The following is a 25,752-nucleotide window of genomic DNA, read 5'->3' on the forward strand; positions in this document are numbered from 1 at the left end:
TCTTTAAGAACTGTTGGTTTATATTCTCCACGTTTATATTTTCTTGTAGTTTGTGGTCACACTAGAAAATCTATGTGCTGAGATTTGTTATTTGAAAAATCTTCTGGCTATTTAATTTTCTCTTCTTAAAAATAGTAGTATTAATGTCACATATTATTAACAGCCTGACCCATTCCTGAATGTTGTATAAAAATAAATGAGATGCTGTGTCTGGAAACTTAGATGTGGCTGAAATATTAAAGTTAGGAATGATTAGATTATGTTAATGCAGCCATCTATATGAAGAGTTACAAATGTAAGATAAAGTCTGTTTAATACTTCATCTGTCTTAGAAATAAAGATATATGAGGTCTTCAAAGGGAAAGATTAAACTAGAACAAATATATCTCATTAACAAAGCAGTCAATTCCCTTTATTTTTAAAATTTTATGTACACATATGAATGATCTGTATAATGTACATTCAATATAGAAAGCTTTATATTTGATAGTGTATAGAACATTTCACAATTACACTCATCTCTTACATAACATCTTGACATCCATTTTTAAATTTTTTTGCACAAGCTCCTTTTCATTCAATTTGGTAAAGCCAGTTATACATACTAATGTGTACTGTGAGCTTTCAGAAGGTTAATGATTGAGGATGCCAGTGAAGGGTGCAGGGACAAAACCTAATAGTCTTGGATGGTAGGGGGAGGATGGCCACGCAGACTTGATGCAGGAGAGGGAAATATTCTTTCCTGGGGAAAAGTGACTTGGCCCAATTTTTATTGACTGTAGCTCAACCCTACAGTCATGCTAATTCAAAAAAAAAATTACAAAAACTAGGAAGGAAGTTTTGTCTTTTTGATTCACAGTTTTGTAAACAGATAGAAAGGAACAAATGTGCTTACATACACCAAGAAAAAAAAATTCTTGTGTACCCACTTAGGTTGATCCACAGAGTGTTTTCTTATAATGTGATACGATTAGGATCACTGACTTTTTTCCTAAAAATATATTTATAGAAAAAGGAATAACACTGTCATGAAACCAGGAGAAAGGCAGTAAGAGTTTGCTTCAACGTATCAGCTGGAGGAATGTGGACTTGGCACTGGCCTTTCAGCGTTTATTGTCTCTCGTGAATATTTCAAGTCTGATAGCCAAGGTCGCCTGCCTCATGGTCTACGGGAGGTGGCAGGTTAGACATGACTGATGTAGATGTACCTGCAGTAAGGTAGCCAGCAACTCCAGGTCCTGCAAGAGAGAAAGGTAAACACACACCTCTAGAAAGCAGAGTCAAGTGAAAACACTGACCTTTATAAAAACGTCAGAACCTGCTCAGGCACTCCATCACACAAAACTAATCTATTTCAATTACCTAAATGTATATCTATACCTTAATAAACAGCTACATAGTACCATTTTCATGTTTGCCTATACTATAGACTAGAAATCATTTCAAAATGTATGCTGGACAGTAACACTGGTGGGGAAATACGGATAAAATTTTCTTTCTTACATTTGGGAAATTCAATCTTTCAAAAAATTCCGAGCACTGAAAAGAACTATGTTGAATGGAAAAAATGGAAACAGATAGACAAAAGAAACTTTACACTCAGCCCATCCAAAAGTCATATGTGACGAAATTCAACATAAACACTTCTGTCAACACTCAAACTAACCTATTTTCATTTGGTGCAAAGAAATGCTATCATAACAAGTAACACCAAATGAACAAGGGTTGCTACACCAAGGACTCTGAAAAAGAAAAGGCTGTGGACCTCCATCTGTCATAGGTTAAAACAAGAATGCTTTGTGGAAGGGTATTGATATTTTAGTCTTATATTTCTCCCTTGATTCTAACAGTTTTTGTTGCATGAAAATGCCATATATGCCAGCATTTATTTTTTATTTTTTATTTTTTTTTTGAGACGGAGTCTCGCTCTTTCACCCAGGCTGGAGTGCAGTGGCGCAATCTCGGCTCACTGCAGGCTCCGCCCCCCTGGGGTTCACGCCATTCTCCTGCCTCAGCCTCCTGCGTAGCTGGGACTACAGGCGCCTGCCACCTCGCCCGGCTAATTTTTTGTATTTTTAGTAGAGACGGGGTTTCACCGTGTTAGCCAGGATGCTCTCGATCTCTTGACCTCGTGATCCGCCCGCCTCGGCCTTCCAAAGTGCTGGGATTACAGGCGTGAGCCACCACGCCCGGCCTATGCCAGCATTTATCGAGATGTGTCCTATGGGCATATTAATGGCTTTAGCCCTTGAGTTTATTTTAAACATTGCATAAACATTTAATTACATCTCAGAAGCACTGCACAAACTAACAAGTACTTGCAAGGGACACTGTTGCATAATACTGCATACTGAGCAATAGTTTTAGCTGAAATTGTAAGAAACAAGGCAAACAACTAAGGAACATTGAGGGTTAGGACTAGAAAGGCAGTGGGAGCGGCATGCATTTAGCAAAACGTTTCTCTACCTGCTTCAGAGAGCTACACAGAAGTTAGCAAGCTGCCTGGCAGAGCGGATCTAAAGCCCGCTCCTGAGGTGAAGGGGGCTGCTGCCAGTTAGAAGGGAAGGAGAGACACCTGAGGGGAAAAAAGAAATATAAGCAGCAAGGGAAGTTGTGAGGAAGTGCAAACAGCAGAGTAGTTTGATGAAGGTAGAAACAGGGATTGGTGGAGGACAAAAGGCCACCATTCAGATTCATCTTGTTTTTGACCTTAAGAGTATTAGTACTATGGATGTGAAATGGCTTGCACAGATACATGGGCAGAGATGACTCAGCCTGTGTGAGCTGTAACTGAAGCCAACCAGAGTGCCCAGGTACTTGGAACGCTGTACTTACAAAAATCTTGTAGAACTTAGAAAAAATATTTCCCCTTTTTAAGGTACTGTGGGAGCCTGCATCTATCAACTCCTGCCTTGAGCCAATCAGGATGCCAGGCCTTTCACAGTCTGCTCAGGAAAAAGGCCACCAGGTCAACAAACCCTTCTGACAACACAGTTCAGAGCTACAGCAGCACCCTGTGATCATTTCCCACCACCCTATCATTCTCTGAACTTCAGGCTGCAGCATGATTACTGCAAAACCATCCAGTAGGTGTCATCAAAGATATAACCCTTAACAGTAAGATCTCAAACACTCCAGACTGTGTAGTTTCTGATTGTGGGCTCAACTTGGTTCCCATCAAAATAGTAGATTACGAGACCAAACCATGAATGCTACATCTAGAAAGCGGATTAATGACACAGTTCTCAAACTGTGTGCTGAGGCACCCTGGGGCATTGCTGGATATTTATTTATTCCTTTCGCCCCTCTGTGTGTGTGTGTGTTTAACAGATGGGAGTCTCACTATGTTGCCTTGAACTCCTGGGCTCAAGTGATCTTCCCACCCCAGCCTACTGAGTAGCGGATTCGGCCTGTCCATGTGGACTACAGTTGCCTGCCACATCATCCAGCTAACTGCTGGGTATTTTAAATTTGAAACACAGCGCCATCTGCTGACCACTATACAAACAACTACTTTCAAGTTGTCTTGCAACTGCTTCATAAATTATTGGGTATTTCTTTTGGCTTGGGGATGGATGAAAAAATTACTGAGCTATTAAGGGCACTGTGAACTGAGAAAATGTGGGAACCTCTGAGCTAAAAACTAAATGGTGAAATGATGGGCTTAGAAGGAAGAAACCAAATTTTAGTACCATCATTTGCCTCTTTAGGAAAGGCAAATCAAAATCAATTCCCAGATAGTTCTACAAATGAAATCCGAGATGCTCTCCCCAGGACCCTGGCCTCTCCTTGAGAATGTGCCTGGTTTCTTGGGGCTAAAAGGTGCTGCCTGGTCATTTGCATGGAATAGAGCAGTTGTGTTCTCCAGAGAAAGATGGGAAGAGCAGGGGCTGCCAGGAATGGGCATGTGGCAAGATTGCACAAGGCTGCTGGACTTCAGAGAAATGAGAAGATGGAAAATTTACAGAGAATCCCACAAAACTGAATTGGCTACCATGATGAAGTATATATGTGAAAAGTTCATCTCCAATTCTGGCTCCTAGAAGCATCTTCACCCTAGCTTCTGTTCCTTTTCCTGTTGTTCCTTCTTTTGCTAGGTTTGATTTTCTAGGTTAGGTAATTTGAAGATTTTCACTGCTGAAATTATTTTTTATGAGGCTCTGAGACCATCCCCACCAAGCTGTTCTAGAACCTAATAAATGGCTAAGTGATCAAGGGCCCTGGATAATGAGTAACCACAATTTATCTGCATCACAGGAAAAATTCCACTGAGGCAACTTTAAATAAGCATTTATCATAAAACAAAATATGCCAGGCTAGAGAACCTATGGAAATAGGCAGTCTCATTTCAATTTATCAACATTGAGTAATCCTACCTAGGACTTTAAAATTTTTACCCCAAATCTTGGGCATGTGACTGAATGACATTTACTCAGCAGCCAGAGAGAAGAAAATGTAGTTTTGGTCATTTTTATCTTACTTTGAAGTAGTAATTAACTCCTTTATCTTTCCCCATGTCCTAAACAACATCCATCTAACCTGCCAAACTCACCTAAAGATATCAGAAGAAAGGGTTGGTGATGTGTGTTGTCACAGCAACCTTGATTTCAATGATTACAGAGGGGCTGGGTACAATCTGTATCTTCTGAAGTTTGGGAGTAGCACAGGGCACATTTTAACTAAATGAAATTCCAATTCAACACAACACTATAAATTCCTGGAGCTCCACATCATGGGATTTTATCATTATTAGAACTACCTGCCCCTTTTATCAAACACATCATACACAATACATCAATGAAAAGCTCAAACACAAAAAACATTTGGCAACTCAAGCAATGAGCACACATCAATCCAACTGGCAGTAAATTGATCTAATTTATCTCTTAATTTGCCTACATCATCTGTAGTTAGAGGATGTAGGGCTGACATCTTACTACAATTTCAGGCAGACAGCAAGAGTTAGGAGCTCTAATTCTTGAAACAGTTCTTTCACTTTTAATGTAATTTAATTTTTTTGGAGACAAGGTCTTGCTCTACTGCCCAGGCTGGAGTGTGGTGGTGCGAGCTCAGCTCACCTGCGACCTCTGCCTCCTAGGCTCAAGAGAGCCTCCCGAGTAGGTGGGACTACAGGCATGCACCAACATGCCTGGCTAAATTTTTGTATTTTTTTATAGAGATGGGGTCTTGCCGTGTTGCCCACGCTGGTCTGGAACTCCTGGACTAAAGCAGTCCGCCCACCTTGGCCTCCAAAATTGCTGGGATTACAGACATGAGCCACTGCACCCGGCAAGTTGGTCCTTTCAAATAGGACAGACTAGAGCTGATGAAAAAATCTCAAGCAACTGACATCGCTACAAAAGGGCATCCCAGATTGATAACGTCCTCAGAGTTTCACAATTCTGGGGCCAACAATGCTTACAGCTTGTCCAGACTGTTCTACATGGACACGTCGGCAGGTTTCAGTAATGGCCTTCTGGAAGACTCATTATCTCCAAGCCCCTTCCTGGTTGGGTTTTATACCATCTCCCCACTTGGCCAGGCCTGTACAGAACTTGCTGCCCCTTAAGCCGGCTCAGGCATGGGAAGAAATTTGTATACCCCAACTTTTTTCCCCTAACCTTCTTCTAACCCCTTCACAGCCACTTTTCATATCTCATTCAGAAGCCACCCCACGGATCCAAGTAAAAGGCAAGGCATAGACAAGAAGTGTTTTACTGCCTATACCTTTTCCCTATAGTTACTAAAGCATGTGGATGGGGGTGAGGACCAAATGAAGCCCAGGTTTCTGAAGATAAACCCCTATTTCTTCTGGATTCTAACCACAGACCTTTTGGTTCACACTCTGTAAGTCAAGGACACACGTTTTTTATTTCATCAAGTTAAGTCAAAGAATGATAGATAAGACAGAACAAAAGAATTAGAAGAGGCTTTCCTGTAGAGAAGCTTCTAACACACACATTACTTTTCTTCAGGGCCAATTTACTCTTAGTTAAGAAAAATAAGGCTGACCAGGTGCAGTGGCTCATGCCTGTAATCCCAGGACTTTGGGAGTACGAGGCGGATGGATCATTTCAGGTCAGGAGTCTGAGACCAGCCTGGCCAACATGGCAAAACCCCATCTCTACTAAAAATACAAAAATTAGCCGGGAATGGTGGTGCACACCTGTAATCCCAGCTACTTGGGAGGCTGAGGCAGGAGAATCGTTTGAACCCAGGAGGCAAAGGTTGCAGTGAGCTGAGATCATGCTGTAGCACTCCAGCCTTGCAGTGAACCAAGATTGCTCCATTGCACTCCAGCCTGGGTGACAGAGAAAAAAAAAAAAAAAAAAAAAAGGGGGGGGGGGGCCAGGTGTGGTGTGGTGGCTCACGCCTGTAATCCCAGCACTTTGGGAGGCCGAGGTAGGTGGATCAAAAAAAATACTAATAATTACAAAAATTAGCTGGGTGTGGTGGTACAAGCCTGTAATCCCAGCTACTTGGGAAGGTGAGGCAGGAGAATCACTTGAATCTGGGGAGCAGAGGTTGCAGTGAGCTGAGGTTGCACCACCGCACTACAGCCTGGGTGAGAGAGTGAGACTGTCTCAAAAAAAACAAATAATAAAATAAAAATAAGGCAGTTTTTTTTTTTTCCAATCATACCATCCTTATACACAAAGTAATGAATGTAATGCCATGAAAATGTGGTATGTAAACTTTTGGACATAGGCTAAAGAGCTAAAGTTTTTATAGTGCCTATAAGAACAAACTCCTACTTAGAAGCTATAATTTTAACACCAAATCTGAAGAGAGATATGATAGACTGAGAACACAGTCTAGGTATTTTTCTCCATAGATATGAGGGATAGGGGATGGAAAAGTTAAATAAAAACCTATGACACTGTTCTGAACCTGTAGCCAAAGCACTGCATGTTTATAAATTTTAGGACTCCGCTCCAGCTTTAGGAGTGTCAATATTAAAGTGGTTATGGTGAAGAAAAAAAAGTGTCACACCAAGTTTAAAATTAAAACCAGGTAAAATTTCCTCCAAAGCCTCTACTTTTGAATATTCAAGATTGAGTCTTTATGATTTTATAAACTTCTATACTAGCAATCAAGATTAAAACAATTACAATGGCTTAGAAACCCTGGGTGATAATTTTTTCTCTTAGTTTATCTCTATCATCTTTGGTTAGGAGAGAATACAGGGCTGACATCTTTTTATATACTACAATTTCAGGCAGACAGCAAGAACCGCCTCATATTCCTAAGGTTAATTTCAAATTAAGAACTTTTATACCAGACTAGATATTGCCTCTTTAGCATTCAGCAACAGTCTGACTTTCTTATGTTGAAGCCTTTATGAAAATGACTATTCTAAAATTATGCAATTAGTGTTTCAAACAAATGTTCTGAGTTTTAAACATAACATCTTTTGAAACCAAAGCAGTAAAACATCCTTTCATTCATGATACCTATGTATTCCACCCCCATAAAACGACACACCCTAAATATTTAGCAAAACCATAAACGAATCACTGGAAACTTAGGAGAATATCTTTTTTTTTTTTTTTTTTTTTGAGGCGGAGTCTTGTTCTGTCGCCCAGGCTGGAGTGCAGTGGCACGATCTTGGCTCACTGCATGCTCTGTCTCCGGGTTCACACCATTCTCCTGCCTCAGCCTCCCGAGTAGCTGGGACTACAGGCACCCACCACCATGCCTGGCTAATTTTTTGTATCTTTAGTAGAGACGGGGTTTCACTGTGTTAGACAGGATGGTCTCGATCTCCTGACCTCGTGATTTGCCCGCCTCGGCTTCCCAAAATGCTGGGATTATAGGTGTGAGCAACCACGCCTAGCCAAGAATATCTTTTACATACAACTATACATATTTGGAGTTTTAATCTGTTATTCTGACAGATATGGAATGATGATATCATGTTTCTGATACTGATATTCCTCAGCAGATACTTATTCATTCTCTTTACAAGATAAATACTTTAATACAGACATGCTCCAAATATATTCTATGACCCAATTAACTGGATCAAAACTGAACAAAATACATGCTTTAGTCAGTACCCATTCAACACAACAACAGTTTGCATGCTATCTAAAGCTAAAACCAGAGGTCTACTACATGCTCATAGCACCTCCAAGAAAGGTCAGCTGGTAGCCTAAGAAACACTCTGAACACAATTTTAAGTCTATTTAGGGAAAAAGGAAGGTCCAAGTGGCTTCTGCCAGGTGTCTTACGATAACCAATTAGGTATGGCTTACCTGTGAGGTATCCTGCTGTTTGTGACTCAGAAATGAACAAATCATGTTTCTGATCTTTGAAGGCACTCCAGACTGAAGAACGACACAGGATTTCATTCACCTAGGAAAGTAAAACAAGCCCTTTGAACATAAAATCAAGGACTGGATGTTGGAAGACAAAAAGAAAAGCCAACTTCCAAAGCAACAAGGAAGATGGCCAGTGAGGAAAGACCCAAATATGGAGCAAGAACTAGCATTCATCAACCACTCCATAGCAGGCACTATGCCAGACACATCTCATTAAGGCAGACCCAAAGAAGTCCTCAAGTCAGTCGTCCCTCTAAAGCTGGACTCTTATTTGAACCTACAATTACTGACTTATATGTAATTCAAGGAGGAAGATACCTATGCAGAGTATTTTCTTGTGACAGTAACAGATGGCTGACAGTGTATGGGCTGATAAGCTATTCCCGAGGAAGGAGTTTGGGGAGAAGATACTGCCAAATTGAGCTAAAACTTAAAGCAGTCTTTCAAATTATGAGCTGTGACCTAAAGAGGTTTATGAAACAATCAGGAGGGCTGTTGAAAAAACAAAATTGATCAATATAGAAAGCATCAGAGTATCAGAAGTAAAATGGGTATTTGTATATACTTGAAATACACATATATGAGTATAAATAATACATGTGTGGGAATATGCACTAAACTAAGATGGAAGACATTTCTGTGTGACAAAACATTCAGGAAATACCAACTTAGTGAATATCTTTTGCACATCAATGTTCATATCAAGTATTTACTGAGCACCTCTTATGTGGTAGGCACAGTGAACACAAAGATGAGAAAGACAGACTGTCTCTGAAGTGCTTACAATCTAGTAGGGGAGACAGCGTCAAATAATTTTGGGGTAAGAATTAAAGTAGGGTTATACAAGGGGACCATGTGAGTCCAAGGGAGGGGGGCACCTACTCCAACCCTAGAAAGAAGCAGTAGTGGAAGTGATTAGTTGTAAAGCTGGTAGGGGTGTTCCTATTTAGAAACTACTATACCTCTTTCCTTCCCTCCCTTGGGTGTAGAAAGTGGGTGTCAGGATTACTTTGCTAATTTCATTACCAGGAATCCTGAGGCAAGTCAAAGACAAGACAACTGCTGCAAGTGGTACGCAGGAGAGCCTTTGCTTGGCGTTTAGAACACTCATAGGCAAAAACCAAGAAAATACTTTTAAAAACACATCAGTAAATGACTGCAGCCAATACATGCTGCCTCTCTTCTTTAGTATCTTTCTTTTCTTTTTTTTTTGTTGGAGACAGAGTCTCTCGCTCTTTCACCCGGGCTGGACTGCAGTGGCGCTATCTCGGCTCACTGCAAGCTCCGCCTCCCAGGTTCATGCCATTCTCCTGCCTCAGCCTCCTGAGTAGCTGAGACTACAGGCGCCTGCCACCGCGCCTGGCTAATTTTTTGTATTTTTAGTAGAGACGGGGTTTCACCGTGTTAGCCAAGATGGTCTTGATCTCCTGACCTCGTGATCTGCCCGCCTCAGCCTCCCAAAGTGCTGGGATTACAGGCGTGAGCCACCACGCCCCGCCTAATATCATTTTAAATCACTTAAATGATCATATCAATAGAATGACAATGGCATGAAAAATGTTTCTTTACTTGAAACATACAAATCCAGTAAATTCACTACAGGAAAGCTGTAGCTGAAGTCAATTAAAACCTACAGAACATTAGGAGGGGAAATAACCCAAATGTCCATCAATAGATTAATGAACAAATTGGAGCATTTACATACAATGACATATTTAGACATAAAAATGAAGCATTGGTAACATGGATGATGCTTAAAAACATGCTAAGTGACAAGATAGACACATGTATGATTATATTTACATGAAATACGCAGAAGAGGTAAATCCAGAGACAGAAAACAGATTGGTGGGTGCCAAAGGTTGGGGGAAGGAAGAAAGGGAGAGTAGCTGCTGAGTGGGTACAGAGGTGATGAAAATGTTTTGGAACTAGATACGGTGGTGTTTGCACAACACTGTTAATGTCCTAAATGCCACTTAACTATTCACCATAAAATGGTTAATTTTATGCTATGTAAATTTCATGTCAATAAAAAAAAATGAGCATTAGTAGACGGGGCTATATAGTAACACTGAATGAGGAACTCCTTAGAGGAAATAATAAAAATAAAACCAATGAGGAAAATTACTCAACAGGCCTGAAGTCAGCAAATATGTGCAGCTGAAATACATTAACACACATAGGAAAAACAAAGTCATGACCAAAGAAAAAAAAACCCAACACTTTTTAAGCACCAGCAAGAAAAGAAATGAAAACAAAAATGATGTTCTACATCTTTTAAAATAGCATTATGGGATGGTTAATGAATTTGGTTATCACTACCCATGAATAACTCCTAGAGCTGAAAGTTAATCTTAAGCAGCACTAAATGCTGCATATTCCATGCTAAAGGTTTCCAGCATTTTTCTTCCTGAAATGACAACATGCCATCACTATCCAGAAGAATTCTCCTGAATACTGAGTATATAGTTATGAGGCAGGTATGCAAGTCCATCCGTGGGCTCTGGATCTTCTCCAGTTACAGCCAACAGAACCATACCTGTAAGTGGAACTTGAACACAGGTACGTGGACCATCCATGGCCAAGACCCTGGCTTTCAGAATATCAAAAGTTGCCTCTATGCAGACTCACCTGTTCTCCATACTGCAAACTTCGAGTCATTGCCTTGAGAGCTTTAACAATCTGAGCCTTAGTGGCTGCTGGGCTGTCCAGGTTTTCAAGGCCAATGCCTTCGAGTAATTTTAAGAGGTATGGAACCAAATCTGCTTTCAGGGCCTAGAAGAAATATTAAGCATATATAAACACACAGAAAAAATGCAAATCATCCACTGAAGAAATAATTTTACCCCCAGGACCTACCTGGAAGGCAGCCTGTTGCACCGTATTTTAATGCCATACACAGGCTTAAGTATCTAATGACATTTTCATTTAATGAGATTTTATTCTGTCCATTAACCATTCTAAATGCTATACATCAATTATTTTATTCAATTAATGCACAGAGGGTAAAACAATATGTTCATAATCACAGAGCTGGGCAGTACTAAAATATGTATCTGGAGCCAGAAAACATAGAACCTGAGCTTTTAGCCCCTATACTGGGCTGCCTGCCCTACTAACACTATATTAATAGGCAATAATCTCTGAAATACATTAGTATTTTTTCATATTTTCTTCAAACATCAATCTTTGTGGTCATCGTACATTTCTTATCAGCCTAATAAAAGCTGAATAATAATCTAATGTCACAATTTTCATTATCCATTTTGAAACTCAGAGGGAATAGGAAGAAATAAAAGACATTTAGTGAATGCACCTCGTTTTTCAGGTACTGTTCACATAACAACCTTGTGAGACAGTCATAATCTTATTTAACAGATGAGAAATCTGAGCATTTTAAGGTTAAATATCATGTCTAAGGTCAGAGAGCCAACAAGTGGTAGTACCAGCTCATGTTCTTTCCTACACATCAAACTCCTCAAGCCAATCATAAGTCTGAACCTCAGAGCATCCAATATCTCCTTGAGATGTACCCAACAGCTCTACTTGCCTCAATGAGGGTCTAGTGGGTAAGGCTGAGGGGCTAGGAGACTGGGAAGCCCAGATAATAAAGATGCAGGGCCTTGTATTCTGGCTAAGGATTCCAGATGTCACTTAGTCATCTGGCAGGTAATGAGAAACCACTGAATGGTTTTTAAGATGAAGAATGGCTAAGTTATATTTCAGAATTCTATTTAAATACTTTTTTTATTGTATGTATTTATGGGAAATAAAGTGATGTTATGACACATGCATACAACACAGAATAATTAAAGCAAGCTAATCAGCATATCTACCATTACAAATACTTATTTTTTTGTGGAAACATTTAAAATTTACTCTTAACAATTTTGAAATATACAATGTATTATTAACTATAGTCAACATAATGCACAATAGATCTTAAAAGCCTTATTCTTTCTAACAGAAACTTTGTACTTTTTGACCAGCATTTTCCCATTCTCCCCAACCCCAGCCTCTAGTAATCACCATTCTACTCTCTGCTTCTATGAGTTTGTTTTAGACTCGATTTACAAGTCAGATAATGTGGTATTTGTTCTTTGAGTTACATTTTAGAAAGATCGCTTTTGTAAGTTTTTAAATTTATTGCATCTTTTTTGTTCCTTCAACATCTGTCTACATGGATATTCACCAAGTCCAGTTTTCATTAGGTGGATAGTCTCTTTGAAAAAGGCAGTATCTTGGCATGTTTCTTAAACATGACTTAAGAAACAAAGGAATAAATAAACAGAATGAATTTTTCCAAAGAGGATGAAGCACATTTTACAAATCAAGCTAAGCAAGCTACTAAGCTAATTGTACAATGGATAGCCAAAATTTAAATTTTATACACCATAAAAGTACTCTCAAGTTGGTAAGACTATTGGCAGCTGGCCCCATTTTTCTGTGTGTACATACACAAACATACATGTACATATACATACACATATACACACGTATTATACACACTACTGTATGTGTATGTATATATAAAATATAAAATTGTGTATACACAAACTCACAAGTTAACTCTCACCAACCTTAAGTCAAGGAAACCAAATCAGTACCAAATAGGTAAAAATCTATTTAGTATGTTTGCCTTCCTAAAATAGTGCTAAATCTAGAAAGTCACTTACTTGTGCTACTAATTCACTCTGCTCCTTCTGAAACATTCGATTAATTGCTTCACAGGCTAGACCAACAGTATCTGCTCGCTTTTTCATTCCATTCATCAGTGGGCCAATGGTCTCTAAAGATGCCATGGCTCGAACACACAGCTAAGTGCCCAAAAGAGAAGGTTACTTGTAGACTGGCAATATTTATATAACATGGTAAATACCATAACAAAATAAGTAAATAAGTAAAAAAGAATCCCTTACTTTCAGTTTAACAATGAACTGAACCAAATTTAATCTATTAATTATATCATCCAAACTGGTATTTATCAAAACTGATTTGATAAATACCAGTTCTGATAAACCCAAAACTAATAAAATACCATGTGGTTCGTATGCAAAAAGACACATGGCAGAAAGGGGATTTATATAATACTACAACTTATATCCGTCAAGAAGGGAGCATAGATAAATTCTGGAGCTTATAAGCTACTAAGTGTATTCATCAATACCTCATTTTCAGACAAGGCATGGATAACCCGAATGGCACTCTTAGGAATGGCATTGTTCCTATGATTCATTGCCTGGATAACTTTGGGAAGATGGCCCAATGGTGGGACCTGATCTGCCAGCTGAGGTTGTGCGCTGAAGAGACACACTGTTGCCATTGTCAATGTTTCCAGAGTTTCTCCCTGCAGGTGTAAAACAAAAATAAATCAACTATAAAATACTCATACAGTCCTAAATATCCAAGGTAATGTATTTGGTGTTCAAAACTAGGGATTCAAAAGTTCTAAGTGCTGATACTTGAAAACAGATTCACGAATCCTAAGAGAACAACGAACTTCCCATTTTCTTTCATAAAAGGCATGAATCTAAAGGACTTTAAGAATGTGCTATTTTAATCTAAGCAGGATTTCACTCGGTTAGGTATACCTAATTTCTATTGCAGGTTTTTTTTTGAGACGGAGTTTCGCTCTTGTTGCCCAGGCTGGAGTGCAATGGCGCAATCTCGGCTCACCGCAACCTCCGCCTCCCAGGTTCAAGCAATTCTCCTGCCTCAGCCTCTCGAGTAGCTGGGATTACAGGTATGCACCACCACGCCCGGCTAATTTTGTATTTTTTTAGTAGAGACGGGGTTTCTCCATGTTGAGGCTGGTCTCGAACTCCTGACCTCAGGTGACCTGCCCGCCTTGGCCTCCCAAAGTGCTGGGATTACAGGCGTGAGCCACCGCACCCGGCCTCTATTGCAGGTTTAAGAGATCATGTCCCAAATGATATTACTAGAAATTTTTAGACCATGTTGCAGGTATGTTAGTGTCAGAACAATAATCCAGGAGAATGCAGAACTAGTGAAATGTTTTTCCCAGTTTCATTAAAAATCCCACTATTTAACACGTCTGGCTCCCACAAAGCACTTTCTATTGTGGATAACGGATTGGAAAGACCTTCAGCTTATACCACCAGATGCACACATCCAGAACCATAATAAAATGCATCTTAAATTAACATTAAAATTGGAATGTGTCCAAAAAGAAAGGTGATATAGGAGGAAACTGCTATGTGCTTTCCCTAAGTTTTAGCTTTTGAGGACTGCATTTTCCAAGCAAACTATGTATGTAGTAGAAATCCTATTAGAGGAATATGACTATGCAAAGGAGCACTGGTAAATACTCGGCAAGCTAATCATGTTTTACTAAGCTAATGATAGTAACTAATAATTTCTAAGCACTTGAAATGTGCCAGACATTATGTTAAGCATTCTTTATATATATATATTAACTCATTAGACCCTCTGCCTCAGAGGCAGGTGCTATGACTATTCTATAAATGCAGCAACTGAGGCAGAGTCATGAGGTACTGCCCAAGGTCACAGACCTGGTCAGTGGTATGGCTGGGACCATCAAATAACACCACTCAGGCTCTTAATCACCTTATTCTGTAGCCAGCCTGTTTAAACAACAATCATATAGGTCAGTTGTCTTCAATCTCAACACAATCTTAAAACTTCTGAAAACAAAGACTTTGAAAGACAAAATCTTATATACTATCGGGGTATTTGGCTTGCCAAACCCAAGACCAAAGCTACATTTTCACTCACTCCTGCTTCCCTGGCAGCCTCAGCCACAGAGACAGGATTCAACCACATAGTTACTACTCTTCTGTCAATTTCTTTGACTAGGGTTATCTCTGCCATATACACAAAGTAGAGTGCAGCACATGCCCAAGCAGAACACACTCTCAGAGGAACACCGAACACACAGGTTTCTCCTTAAAATTACATATTCATTAGAGATGGACAGTAAAAACCTTCTTTTAGGGCTTCTGTAATTGTTAGAAATAGCATCCTCTCAATAATAGGTATCTCTAACTTTGGTTCATAAACATACTAAAGAGCTTCACTTTTGAACATGGCAAAAAAATGATGGAGGGGCATATGTGGGTTTAAATGTGGCTGCTATATTGAAAGAGCTGGCCAATTCCTAATTCATGGTCTTTGTGAATAAGGTTGTAAGAGAAACACCATCAGTCTAGTTAGCCAAGTCTTTGAAATGTTTTGCTTTTGACTGAAGCTTACATGAGGATTGTTCTTCTCTAGGAGCTCAGTTAATTTTTCTAACAGTGCAATAAGAAATTCTCTAGGCTTTCTTAGAACCCAGGCTGGCTGTGCAATAAAGATCCTCAAGAAGACTCCTCCAACAGCAAGTTCACCCTCTGCTTCTCCAAACACCACAGCAAAATCTTCAGGCAACTTTAAATAGAGAAAGAACCACAGTCAAGTCACTTAATAATCTTGAAGCTAGAAATGCACACCATATTAAAGAATTGTTTATAATGTTAACCAGTCCACAAATAGCCATTAATATAATCAAATTATGAGTTTTATTTTTTCTTAATAAAGTTCAGAAAGGGTGCTCTTACTAACTTCGAAAGTAAGTATTCCAATTTTTATGTTTGAAGCCTTATTTTCCAGGGGAATACCTAAGAGTCTTGATGACAAAGTAGTTACAGGTCAGCATTAAACTGACTCAGTAGAAAGTGAAAACAACTAAAATCAACAGAAAATAAGATGTAAAATAAAAGTATATTTTACCTTCCAGTTTGCCTCAGGGTTGTCCTGCTGATTTTTAAAGTGCCTGGGGGAGAAAAAGGGATGGATACCAAACTTCAGTCACAAAATACATTTTCATTAACCTTTAGCATACGTTTTAGAGGTGATGGGCATAGAAAGAAATGTTTGCCCTTCCCAGTGATTTTATTTAAAGGCTATAAATTATTACCTTTGTTTTTACTTACTCTAGCATCATTTCCCTAACTGTTGTGGACACTTTATCTCTGGAATTATCATTCCAAATTAACTCAGGATTTTCATGAGTTCCTTCAAAAATATGTACAGCAGCTTCAGGATTGTCTCTCATAGCATCCATGAAAACGCTTGGTAGAAATTTCATTAACGTGATTCGAACCTGTAGGAGGAGGTTTGAGAATGAAAAAGACACCTACTGGAAACACCTCAATATTTTGTTTGTATTTTGCTAATAAGATAGAACATCAGTATAATTTGTGTTATGACTTATGTGGGCCATAACCATTACCTAAAAGTTCTGGAGTGAAAAAGATAATCCTCGGTTTATGCAAAGGTACCTTTAAATAAGACTCGGTACGACCTGATCCTACTTACCTATCAAATTTCATTTTTTTCTGTTCTGCCATGGTGACCAAAAAAAGTTTCATTTTCACCCCCTGCCTCAGTATCACTAGTATGGTAAAGTTCCCAGAGCACACCTTGTAGGTCTTGCCTTACATATGCAGAATGCCCTTAGCCAGACCTGTCCCTTCCAACTCTCTCTTACAGCCCCTGCCCGCACAAACTAATTTTTCTCATTCTACCTCTGTCTTACAAGTATTTTCTAGCACATTTATTTTGCTGCATGTTTTATGTTATACTGTGTCTTTTTCCAGAAAGGATTTAAAAAGCAGCTTTTAAAAAATACATCTAGCATATACATACAGACAAAATGAAAATTCATGTGAGGCTTGGGGCAAAGGGAAAAATGAGGGTTGGGAAAGTGTTTTTCCTTCAGATCATCACGTTTATCTCTTCTCCGTGTCAAATTCTGGGCTCAAATCTTGTCTTACGGAAACTCTCTAGGCCCAATCTTTCTTACTCACTGCTTGTATTCTCAGCCCCTGGCACATCACAGATGCTTAAATACTTGAATAAATGAAGACTAACATGAAGTCAGTACACGAAAGAAACATAAAAAGCTCCATAACTGCCAGAGATATACTACAAATTTAGCTCTGAATTTCCTAGCAGCCAATGAACTAAATTTCAGTTACATAACAGAACACCCACAAAATAAAATCATGTCAGTTGCTTCAGAGACACCCAACTGTTTCTGGAGGAAAAAAGCAATTTCTCCTGGGGTTCCCATGGAAGGGCATTTGTTATATATTAAGTAATACCATCAATGTAAACTCAACAATAGGTTTCACAGGCTTATTTCTTCCTATATTCCCTAAATATGATGAGAGTATTGTGCTGAAATATAATTAAACTCTACAGCGGACAAGAGAAGGTAGACAAAATGATTAAGTATGTCCTTCTTCTTGGTCATGAGCTCCCTGAGTATAAGAACAATGCTTGACCTGCTCACTGTGGTATATCTGCCCCTAGTAGTTCATTCTCACAAAGACCAGAGAAGTACATGTCAAAGAGGCACCTAAAAGTCAGAGTGGGATTTAAAGGTCATTTATTTCAATTTTTTCACTGTGGAGCTAAAGACAGACAAGTTACTCAGTCATTAAGTCAGTGATCTGTGATTCATAAAGCAAGCGTTTTGCTCAGAACGTTATGCTGCCATCTTGCTATATCTGGCCAATTACTTCACCTTTAATACAACTGCTTATTGTTGCTTTTTATCTTTTTTTTTTGGACAGGGTCTCACTCTGTCACCAGGCTGGTGTCCAGTGGTGTGATCATAGCTCACTGCAACCTCGAACACCTGGGCTTAAGTAATCCTCCCTACTTAGCCTCCTGAGTAGCTAAGATGGTTAGTAGCTAACTATGCTTGGCTAACTTCTAACCTTTTTTGTTTGTTTGTTTGTTTGTTTTTAAGAGATGGGGTCTCTCTACCTCACCCAGGTTGGTCTTGAACTCCTGGCCTTAAGCAATCCTCCTGCCTCAGCCTCCTGAATAGCTGGGATTACAGGCATGAGTCACTGTACCTGACTGTTGTGTTTAAGGTTTTTAACAAAATCGTCTTCTGAAATATACTTAGCTGTCTAATAAGAATCACTGTTGTAATCATTCCACATAAATTTTAGGGCAGAAATATCTGATATGTCTTAACAGATTTCATTATAGACCAGTATTTAAAAGAACTCCTAATAACTAACCTATTTTAAAATATTTTGCAGCTTGAAACAAAAATTGAAATTTTTATGGCAAGCAAACTAAATTTGAAGTAATAACCTTTTTAGAAGTGAACTATATGCTTGTAATAAGCTGCATTTGTAAGTGACTGCTACAGAAATCATCTATTGACCAGTTGGGTGAATTTCAAATGTCTTATTTAAGAGCTATATTTATGAGTCTTATCAAATTGATATGAAAGCAAACTTTAATTGTATTTAGGATAACTGTCTTGAGTCCTTTCATTTCTAAATTTATTTAATCTAACCTGTCATCTGATACTTTTAAAAAAGGCACATTATTTGACCAGCTGTACAAAATCAAAAGTCTCTTCCTATCGGATTTCTGAGAATGCTTGTTTAGTATTCTAATTTAATTCAATTTAATGAATGACCCAAGTCTATCATCTGTAAAAAGCAGTATTAAAGCAAAGTTTACCAGGATGTTTAAAGCATTTCAAATGCTAAGAACTATGTAAGTTTATTACTCACTGGTGTGTATACTATTAAACATTTGAGCAAAAAACTTACATAAGGCAAATACTGTGACCATAAATCTTCAGTTATGTTCAGGTTACTCAGCTATTCTAGAACAAGGGCTGGTAAACAAGGGGTCACATCTGGCCTGCCATCTATTTTTGATATAAAGTTTTGTTTGAACACAGCCACATCCATTTGTTCATTTACTGTCCATAGCTATTTTCCTGTCACAACAGAAGAACTCAATATTTGTAACAGAGATCACATGCTCCACAAAGGATAGAATATTGACTATATGGTCCTTTGATATGGTTTGGCTGTGTCACCACCCAAATGTCATCTTGAATTTCCACATGTTGTGGGAGGGACACGGTGAGAGGTAACTGAATCACAGGGGCAGGTCTTTCTCGTGCTGTTCTGTTCTCGTGATAGTAAGTCTCAAGGGATCTGATGGTTTTAAAAAGGGAGGTTTCCCTGCACAGTTTCTCCTCTCTCATCTGCTGCCATGTGAGACATGCCATTCACCTTCCACCATGATTGTGAGGCCTCCCCAGCCACGTGGAGATGTAAGTCCAATAAACCTCTTTCTTTTGTAAATTGCCCAGTGTTGGGTATGTCTTCGTCAGCAGCATGAAGCCCTTTATAGAAAAAGTTTACTGACCCACCCCTATCTCACACCATGGATAAAAATTAACTCAAATGGATCAAAAACATAAACCTAAGAGCTAATACTATAAAACTGAGGAGAAAACATAGCCATAAATCTTTGTAACCTTGGATTAGGAAATGGTTTCTTAGATATGACATCAAAAGAACAAGCCAAACAAAAAATAAACTGGATCTCCTCAAAATTAAAAATTTTTGTGCTTCAAAGGGCACCACCAAGGAAGTGGAGAAACAATCAGGGAAATGTGAAAAAATACTTGAAAATCACATCTATAATAAGGGACTAGTATCTAAAACATAACAATTACAACTCAGTGATAAAAAGATAATCTCAATTTAAAAATTAGTGAAGGATGTAAATAAACATTTCTCTTAAAAAGTTGTACAAATGGCCAATAAGCACATGAAAACATTAGCCACCAGGGAAATGCAGATCGAAACCATGATATAACACATCATACCTACTAGGATGGTTGTAATAAAAGATACAATAGGTGTTAGAGAAGAAGATGATAAATACATTGCTAGGGGAATGTAAAATGGTAGAGCCACTTTGGAAAACAATCTGACAATTCCTCAAAAGGTTTAATATAATGTTACCATATGACCCAGAAATTCCACTCCTAATAAAAACACATGTCGGCCGGGCGCAGTGGCTCACGCCTGTAATCCCAGCACTTTGGGAGGCAGAGGCGGGTGGATCATGAGGTCAGGAGATCGAGACTATCCTGGCTAACACGGTGAAACCCCGTTTCTACTAAAAATGCAAAAAATTAGCTGGGCATGGTGGCGGGCGCCTGTAGTCCCAGCTACTCGGGAGGCTGAGGCAGGAGAATGGCGTGAACCCGGGAGGCAGAGCTTGCAGTGAGCCGAGATTGTGCCACTGCACTCCAGCCTGGGCGACAGAGCGAGACTCCGAATCAAAAAAAAAAAAAACAAAAAAACAAAAACAAAAAACAAAAAAACTAATATTAGATATTACAGTTATGTGCTACCTAGCTCTAGCTTTAAGGAAATTCAATATTAACTATTTTATAGACCCTCCTGTAGGCTTCCAAATGTAATCTTGCTTGTCTCATCAACCCTGCTGAAGACTATTAACTAATTACTAAAGTAAAACTGTTTTAGGTCCTATGACAGATTCTCAATACCTAGACTGAGAGATCGAGCAAGAAAACAACTGAATCTAATTTGTTTTATTAATGTAAAAGTGTTTAATTAGCCTTGGACTTCTTTTTTCCAAACTGAACTTTACATGGAGACACAATGTGTACAAAGGAAGCCACCCTGGCTTTAGATAGAGGTAGGGGACCTTAGCCTCCTCCTTACCCAAAGTGCCTTTGTGGACTTGCTTGAATAATGATCCCTAAATATCAGTCCTAATAGGCTTCAAAAGAATCACTGTGGAAGCATGTTAAGAATGGAGACTCCTGGGCCCCACCCTAGATCTACTGAATCAAACTCTGATTCAGTTCTCCCTATGACTGAATGTTTCTTCCTATGTCAGGGTTCTCCCTATGACTAAGGTGCTACTTTGTGGGCAGGCACAGAGGATTCTTCAGTGAGTACTACTTGTGAAACTGACTTAGTAACAAAATAAAGGGATATTGATACCACTTGCACCTGAATGAAATTCTATTCAGAACTATTGTTTTAACAGGTTCCTGCTCTCCAAACTGGACCATGGATACAGAGATCATCCGGTTATCTCCAGATTTGGAATAAAAGATCTCCCTGCAGAGTTGGAAGCCAGAGGTGGTATTACACTCACGTCCCTATATATGAATTCACTGCTGAGGGTGGCATGTCCTAAATAATTCAGGTGTGGAATGTAAAAGACACAAACCACCATCTCCTTCACTAGCTATTTCCAAAGGCCAATCCTTGTAGTGTCAAAGTCTAACCTATCTTCTGTCATAGTCTTGATATACTTTTTGTTCTGTCTTCGAGGGAGATGAACAGTTTATCATCATAATCCAAACATTCTCTTAAGACTTTTCAATTCCAGTACAGCCTGCCCTGACTCTAGTTTTCTCAAACAGTAATATATAGGAACAATTCCCAGAATGTCAATTTTCCAACTTTCACATCACATCTTTTCCTTATCCTCACCATCTCAGATTTCAGTAAACTTCTTGAAATCAGTATCAAAGTAACAATGCTTTAATAATTAATTTCCTTTCAAGAACTTATTTTGTGCCTACCTTTGGACCTATTAGTTTATCTGCTGTCATTTTGGCAAAAAGTTCTGCTGTTTGGGCTCGAACCTGTGGATGTGTTGAATTGCAGAACATATCCAGTAAATAGATCAAAGCACCTATGAAGGAAAAAGAGAATTAGTGCTTATAAAGAATTTGACTTTTCTAATCAGAATTCATTTTCAACCATATTTCAACTCAATGTAGTTTTTAAAAACTGTAAACATTCCAAAGCATTCTTCTAGTTTACCAGGCTGTAAAATGCAGCTCAAAATAAGCTTCATTATATTGCGCATGATTAGCTATGAAAGCACTCTATACATTACCCTTTGCCATTGCTTCTTTGATTATTTTTGTACTCGATGTCAAAGCATAAAGAGTTTCCAGAACAAGCTGACGACCTGCAGAGTAAAAGACATTTCAAGGAATGCATCATCAGGTTAGCTTATATTTACTTGGCACCGGCTCTGTGCCAGGCACTTAACTAGATGTTCTACACAGGATGTCATATTTAATCTTCATAATAACCAGTGAGACAGGTATTTTCATGGCCATGTTATGAGTGAGGAAGCTGACACCCAGTTTAACCTGCCCAAGGTCTCACAGCTAATAAGTGGTATAGTTGAGTTTTGAATGCAGGTCTGACTCCAAAGTCCATACTCATAACCACTATAAAACCCTGTCTTCCTACCTCATTGTGCACTGCACATCCAAAAATCTTCTAATTTCCTGATACCCAGAGGACACTCTAATCAGGCATCTAAGATTTTTACCTGGTGCCACTGTCTTGAGGGAAAAAGTAGGAAGCAGTAGTTGTAAGACCGGGTTGCATTCTAAGATATAATTCCATCCTTCTGGACAAAGCCTGTGTGCCTCTCACCCAGTCACTACCATACTATATGCAAGTATAGGTTACTGGACTTAACTCTTCTAGAGTCAAATGGGAATGACAGGTTGCCAAAGGAATAAAGTGTTGGCAAATAAGGTAGAGGCTGCAAAGTATTAGGCTGAGATGAAAACAACAAGAACAGTAACAATGTACCTTAGCAAACAGTGTAAGATAATTTAGTCTGAAATCTGAATGATAGAGAGTAGGCTAAAATATCTGAATGCCAGCTATTTTCCCTGTAAGATTAAAATATTGACTGGACTATATAAGTATAAAGTTATACTTTCAAAAATTATGAGTTCCATAACATCCTTTACTTCACCAACCAGTTTAGTTTTACATTGTTTGAAGTCTCACAAAGCTACTGAAAACCAAGAAAAAAGGAAAACCAACTAAGGTTGCAGGTATGATAAAAAACAATCTGCAAATGACTTTACAAAGCTGCCATTTTAAAGACCTGTTTCAAGCATATCATGTATTGAAGAAAAAAAATTTCCATGGAAATTCAACTCAATTTACCAAACATAAACACCAAACATAAGCAAGCCACTGGTATATAAGATGAATGTCATGGTTCCTTCTCTTAAGGAGGTGGACAGACATGAATTCAAGATTAACATGACTTCAAAGGGATTGGCAAAGCCAACTAAGCAATGTATTCTGGTTACTGGTGAGTTTGGAGTTATATCGTAATTGCCTACAAACTCAATATTCCTGCCTTTGAAAAGCAATCTCAGGGTCGGTTTTAGCACAACTACAAACTATTAGACTAGGTAATTGTATAGATTAGGGCAGGCTGTGTTCAGGAAATAAGGTTGGTATATTTTTTAAACCACCTTGGTATTTTATCTTATTAATATCAAATCAGCAAAAGACAAAGTACACCGATTTGAACACTAAGCTGAATACAAGGCCATCTGTATCTTAAGCATGTTTTCTATCATCCAAAATTACTTACGTTTAGTAAACCATGAAATATTAGTTAATTCTCAATTACCCACGTGTAGATCTCAACAAACTGAAAATCCCAGGTTATTTTCCATTGGTTTTGGACCTCTCTCACCCCCAATTTTTAACTTTTGACATGGGAAATGCAAGACAGTAACCTATGTAAAACATTATTAGGAAGACAAATCTAGTGTAAAGAACACTTTAAAACTAAACATAGATGACATTTGTTTGAGGTTTTGTATCAAATATGCAACAAATCCCTTCCATGGGCTAATCTTGCTATGGTTTCCAAAATTCCATCTGTATACATACTTGATGGCAATGAATGTAGAAGAGCCAATAAACTGGACAAAACCATTGATTCAGCAATATTGTTGACACAGTCTTGGTTAGATGTCACTATATTCACAACCTGAAAATTAATCAACAGGATAGTAAAAGTTTCAGAAATAATTTTGAACCTAAATCAAATTAAGTCATATAGACTGTACAAGTGAGACAAATGTTTGGGGGACGAAACATTTAGTTTTTAGATAAGAGTTTAATTTTAAAAGATTGCCTTTATTAATCTCTTTGGAAATAATATCTTGAGGTTTCTAAGAAGCCTTCAATCCTATACACATACATGCTCCAGAACTAAGGTATATACTACAGTGTTTTCCAATTACAGAGTTTGGGTAGGGGCTGGTGATTAGGAAAATAATGATTCTCACTACTGGGATTTTCTTTTACTTTTAGAGGAAAAAAGCAAATGTCTTCAGTACCCAGCACAACAGATTGGGGTTATTTTTCTATTATAAAGAAATAGGTATGTTTTTCTTTCAGAAAGGATGACCACTCAAATCTTTTAGAGTATACATCTAAACATCATTGGTCAGCATCTCAGTGCAACATATCCTAGATTTAATGACGTTTATATAAAAAGTTACAAGATGCTTGAAGGAATTAAGTAGGAAAACATGTTTTTCAATTTAAATAACTTGGCTTGTTAAGCTTTTTGACCAATTTAAAGTTTTTTATTCTATTAAAAATCTGTTTTAAGCCAAAATGTTATCTAAGAACATGTTACACAAATTATTCATAAACCATCTATATACCTGTTACTGCAGGGTTGCATTTGGTCTTCTTTGCAATAAACTGTGTGTGTTACAAAGAGCAAGATCTCAGAAATAATCCTGGGAAGTGTGGGTTGCCTGGGCAAAGAACTACTTGTGACTAGGGACTTCTTGCTTCTCTCAGAAGAAAAGGCTACATCTAAACAGCATCCTACGCAACCAGTGGCTTCAATATCCTGAACAAGGGGACTCCAACTTCTCTTGGACTCTTAATAAGACCCATGGGTTCTGGCAGTTGGCTTTTTTAGGCAACTCCTATAACAGCAGCACACCCAGGTGTGTGTCTGTAACTCTCACAGAAAAGGTAGCTTTTGTACTAGATTTGTAAGAAGGGAGTTTCAACTGAGGGGGAGGGACAAGGATCACTCCTCTGGAATGCAAACTCACAGTATGTAGCCAACAGATATGGCCTCAGTATGTCTCCACGTGAACACAGCAATCAGAAACCCTGTATCATCTTGCTGATGTGTGGCTTCTAAGCTTTCCCAGTAAAGCCCATTCCTTAACCCATACTTGACACTGTGCAACACTATCCCAAGCCCTAACGCATAACAGAAAGAGAACCGCTTTGAACGACATTGTGCAATTGTGCAATGTTCACTCTTCAAATTGAGCATGTTAATTCAAATTTCAAAAAATATTGATGTGTCTTAATAGGCAAAATGATGAAACAAAAAAGCACACTTCAACTTCAGACAATGACTGATCAAGACTCAAATTACACATGGTAAGTGGTAGGAAAGGTAACACGGTTTAGTACAAAACGTTTTTACCTCTAAAGCCAACTGCTGCACTTGACCAGCTCCATGAACTCGGAGAAGAGAAAATATCAACTTAAAGTGCCCAATGCATTCACTCTCAGAACCTAGAGAATAAGAATAAAATTGTTTATTTCCAAGAGATGTTTGAAATTAACTTCAGAAAACTGATATACACTGTTGTTTACTGTCAATTTTAAGTCTCTGATAACTGGTTCTAAACATCTGTGACATGAAGTAAGTGGAGGACCTCTAAGGAGCAATAACTCTTAAAAGGCAAAATGTAAGGTATTAGAGC

The 25,752-nt window shown here is 38.5% G+C and overlaps 1 protein-coding gene across 3 annotated transcripts in view; it reads right to left on the reverse strand.

The window, feature by feature from the left end:
* Nucleotides 1–387: 387 nt before the first annotated feature.
* Nucleotides 388–25,752, reverse strand: part of DNAJC13 (DnaJ heat shock protein family (Hsp40) member C13) — a 118,902-nt gene continuing 93,537 nt past the window's right edge. For 2 of the 3 annotated variants that reach the window (XM_032143441.2, XM_058433394.1), the window contains 12 exons: nucleotides 25,470–25,561; nucleotides 23,894–23,993; nucleotides 22,068–22,142; nucleotides 21,748–21,860; nucleotides 16,277–16,446; nucleotides 16,074–16,116; nucleotides 15,558–15,731; nucleotides 13,492–13,671; nucleotides 13,001–13,141; nucleotides 10,956–11,099; nucleotides 8,259–8,358; nucleotides 388–1,238 (listed from right to left, as the gene is read on the reverse strand). In XM_032143441.2, coding sequence (XP_031999332.1) covers nucleotides 1,132–1,238; nucleotides 8,259–8,358; nucleotides 10,956–11,099; nucleotides 13,001–13,141; nucleotides 13,492–13,671; nucleotides 15,558–15,731; nucleotides 16,074–16,116; nucleotides 16,277–16,446; nucleotides 21,748–21,860; nucleotides 22,068–22,142; nucleotides 23,894–23,993; nucleotides 25,470–25,561 — 1,439 coding nt within the window. In that variant the 3' untranslated portion in view covers nucleotides 388–1,131. Of the gene's footprint in view, nucleotides 1,239–2,466; nucleotides 2,576–8,258; nucleotides 8,359–10,955; nucleotides 11,100–13,000; nucleotides 13,142–13,491; nucleotides 13,672–15,557; nucleotides 15,732–16,073; nucleotides 16,117–16,276; nucleotides 16,447–21,747; nucleotides 21,861–22,067; nucleotides 22,143–23,893; nucleotides 23,994–25,469; nucleotides 25,562–25,752 lie in introns of all 3 variants that reach the window. The other variant, XR_009211574.1, reaches the window with a different exon arrangement.

Source organism: Hylobates moloch, unplaced genomic scaffold, assembly GCF_009828535.3.
Source record: "Hylobates moloch isolate HMO894 unplaced genomic scaffold, HMol_V3 SCAFFOLD_22, whole genome shotgun sequence".
Classification (NCBI taxonomy): Eukaryota; Metazoa; Chordata; class Mammalia; order Primates; family Hylobatidae; genus Hylobates; species Hylobates moloch.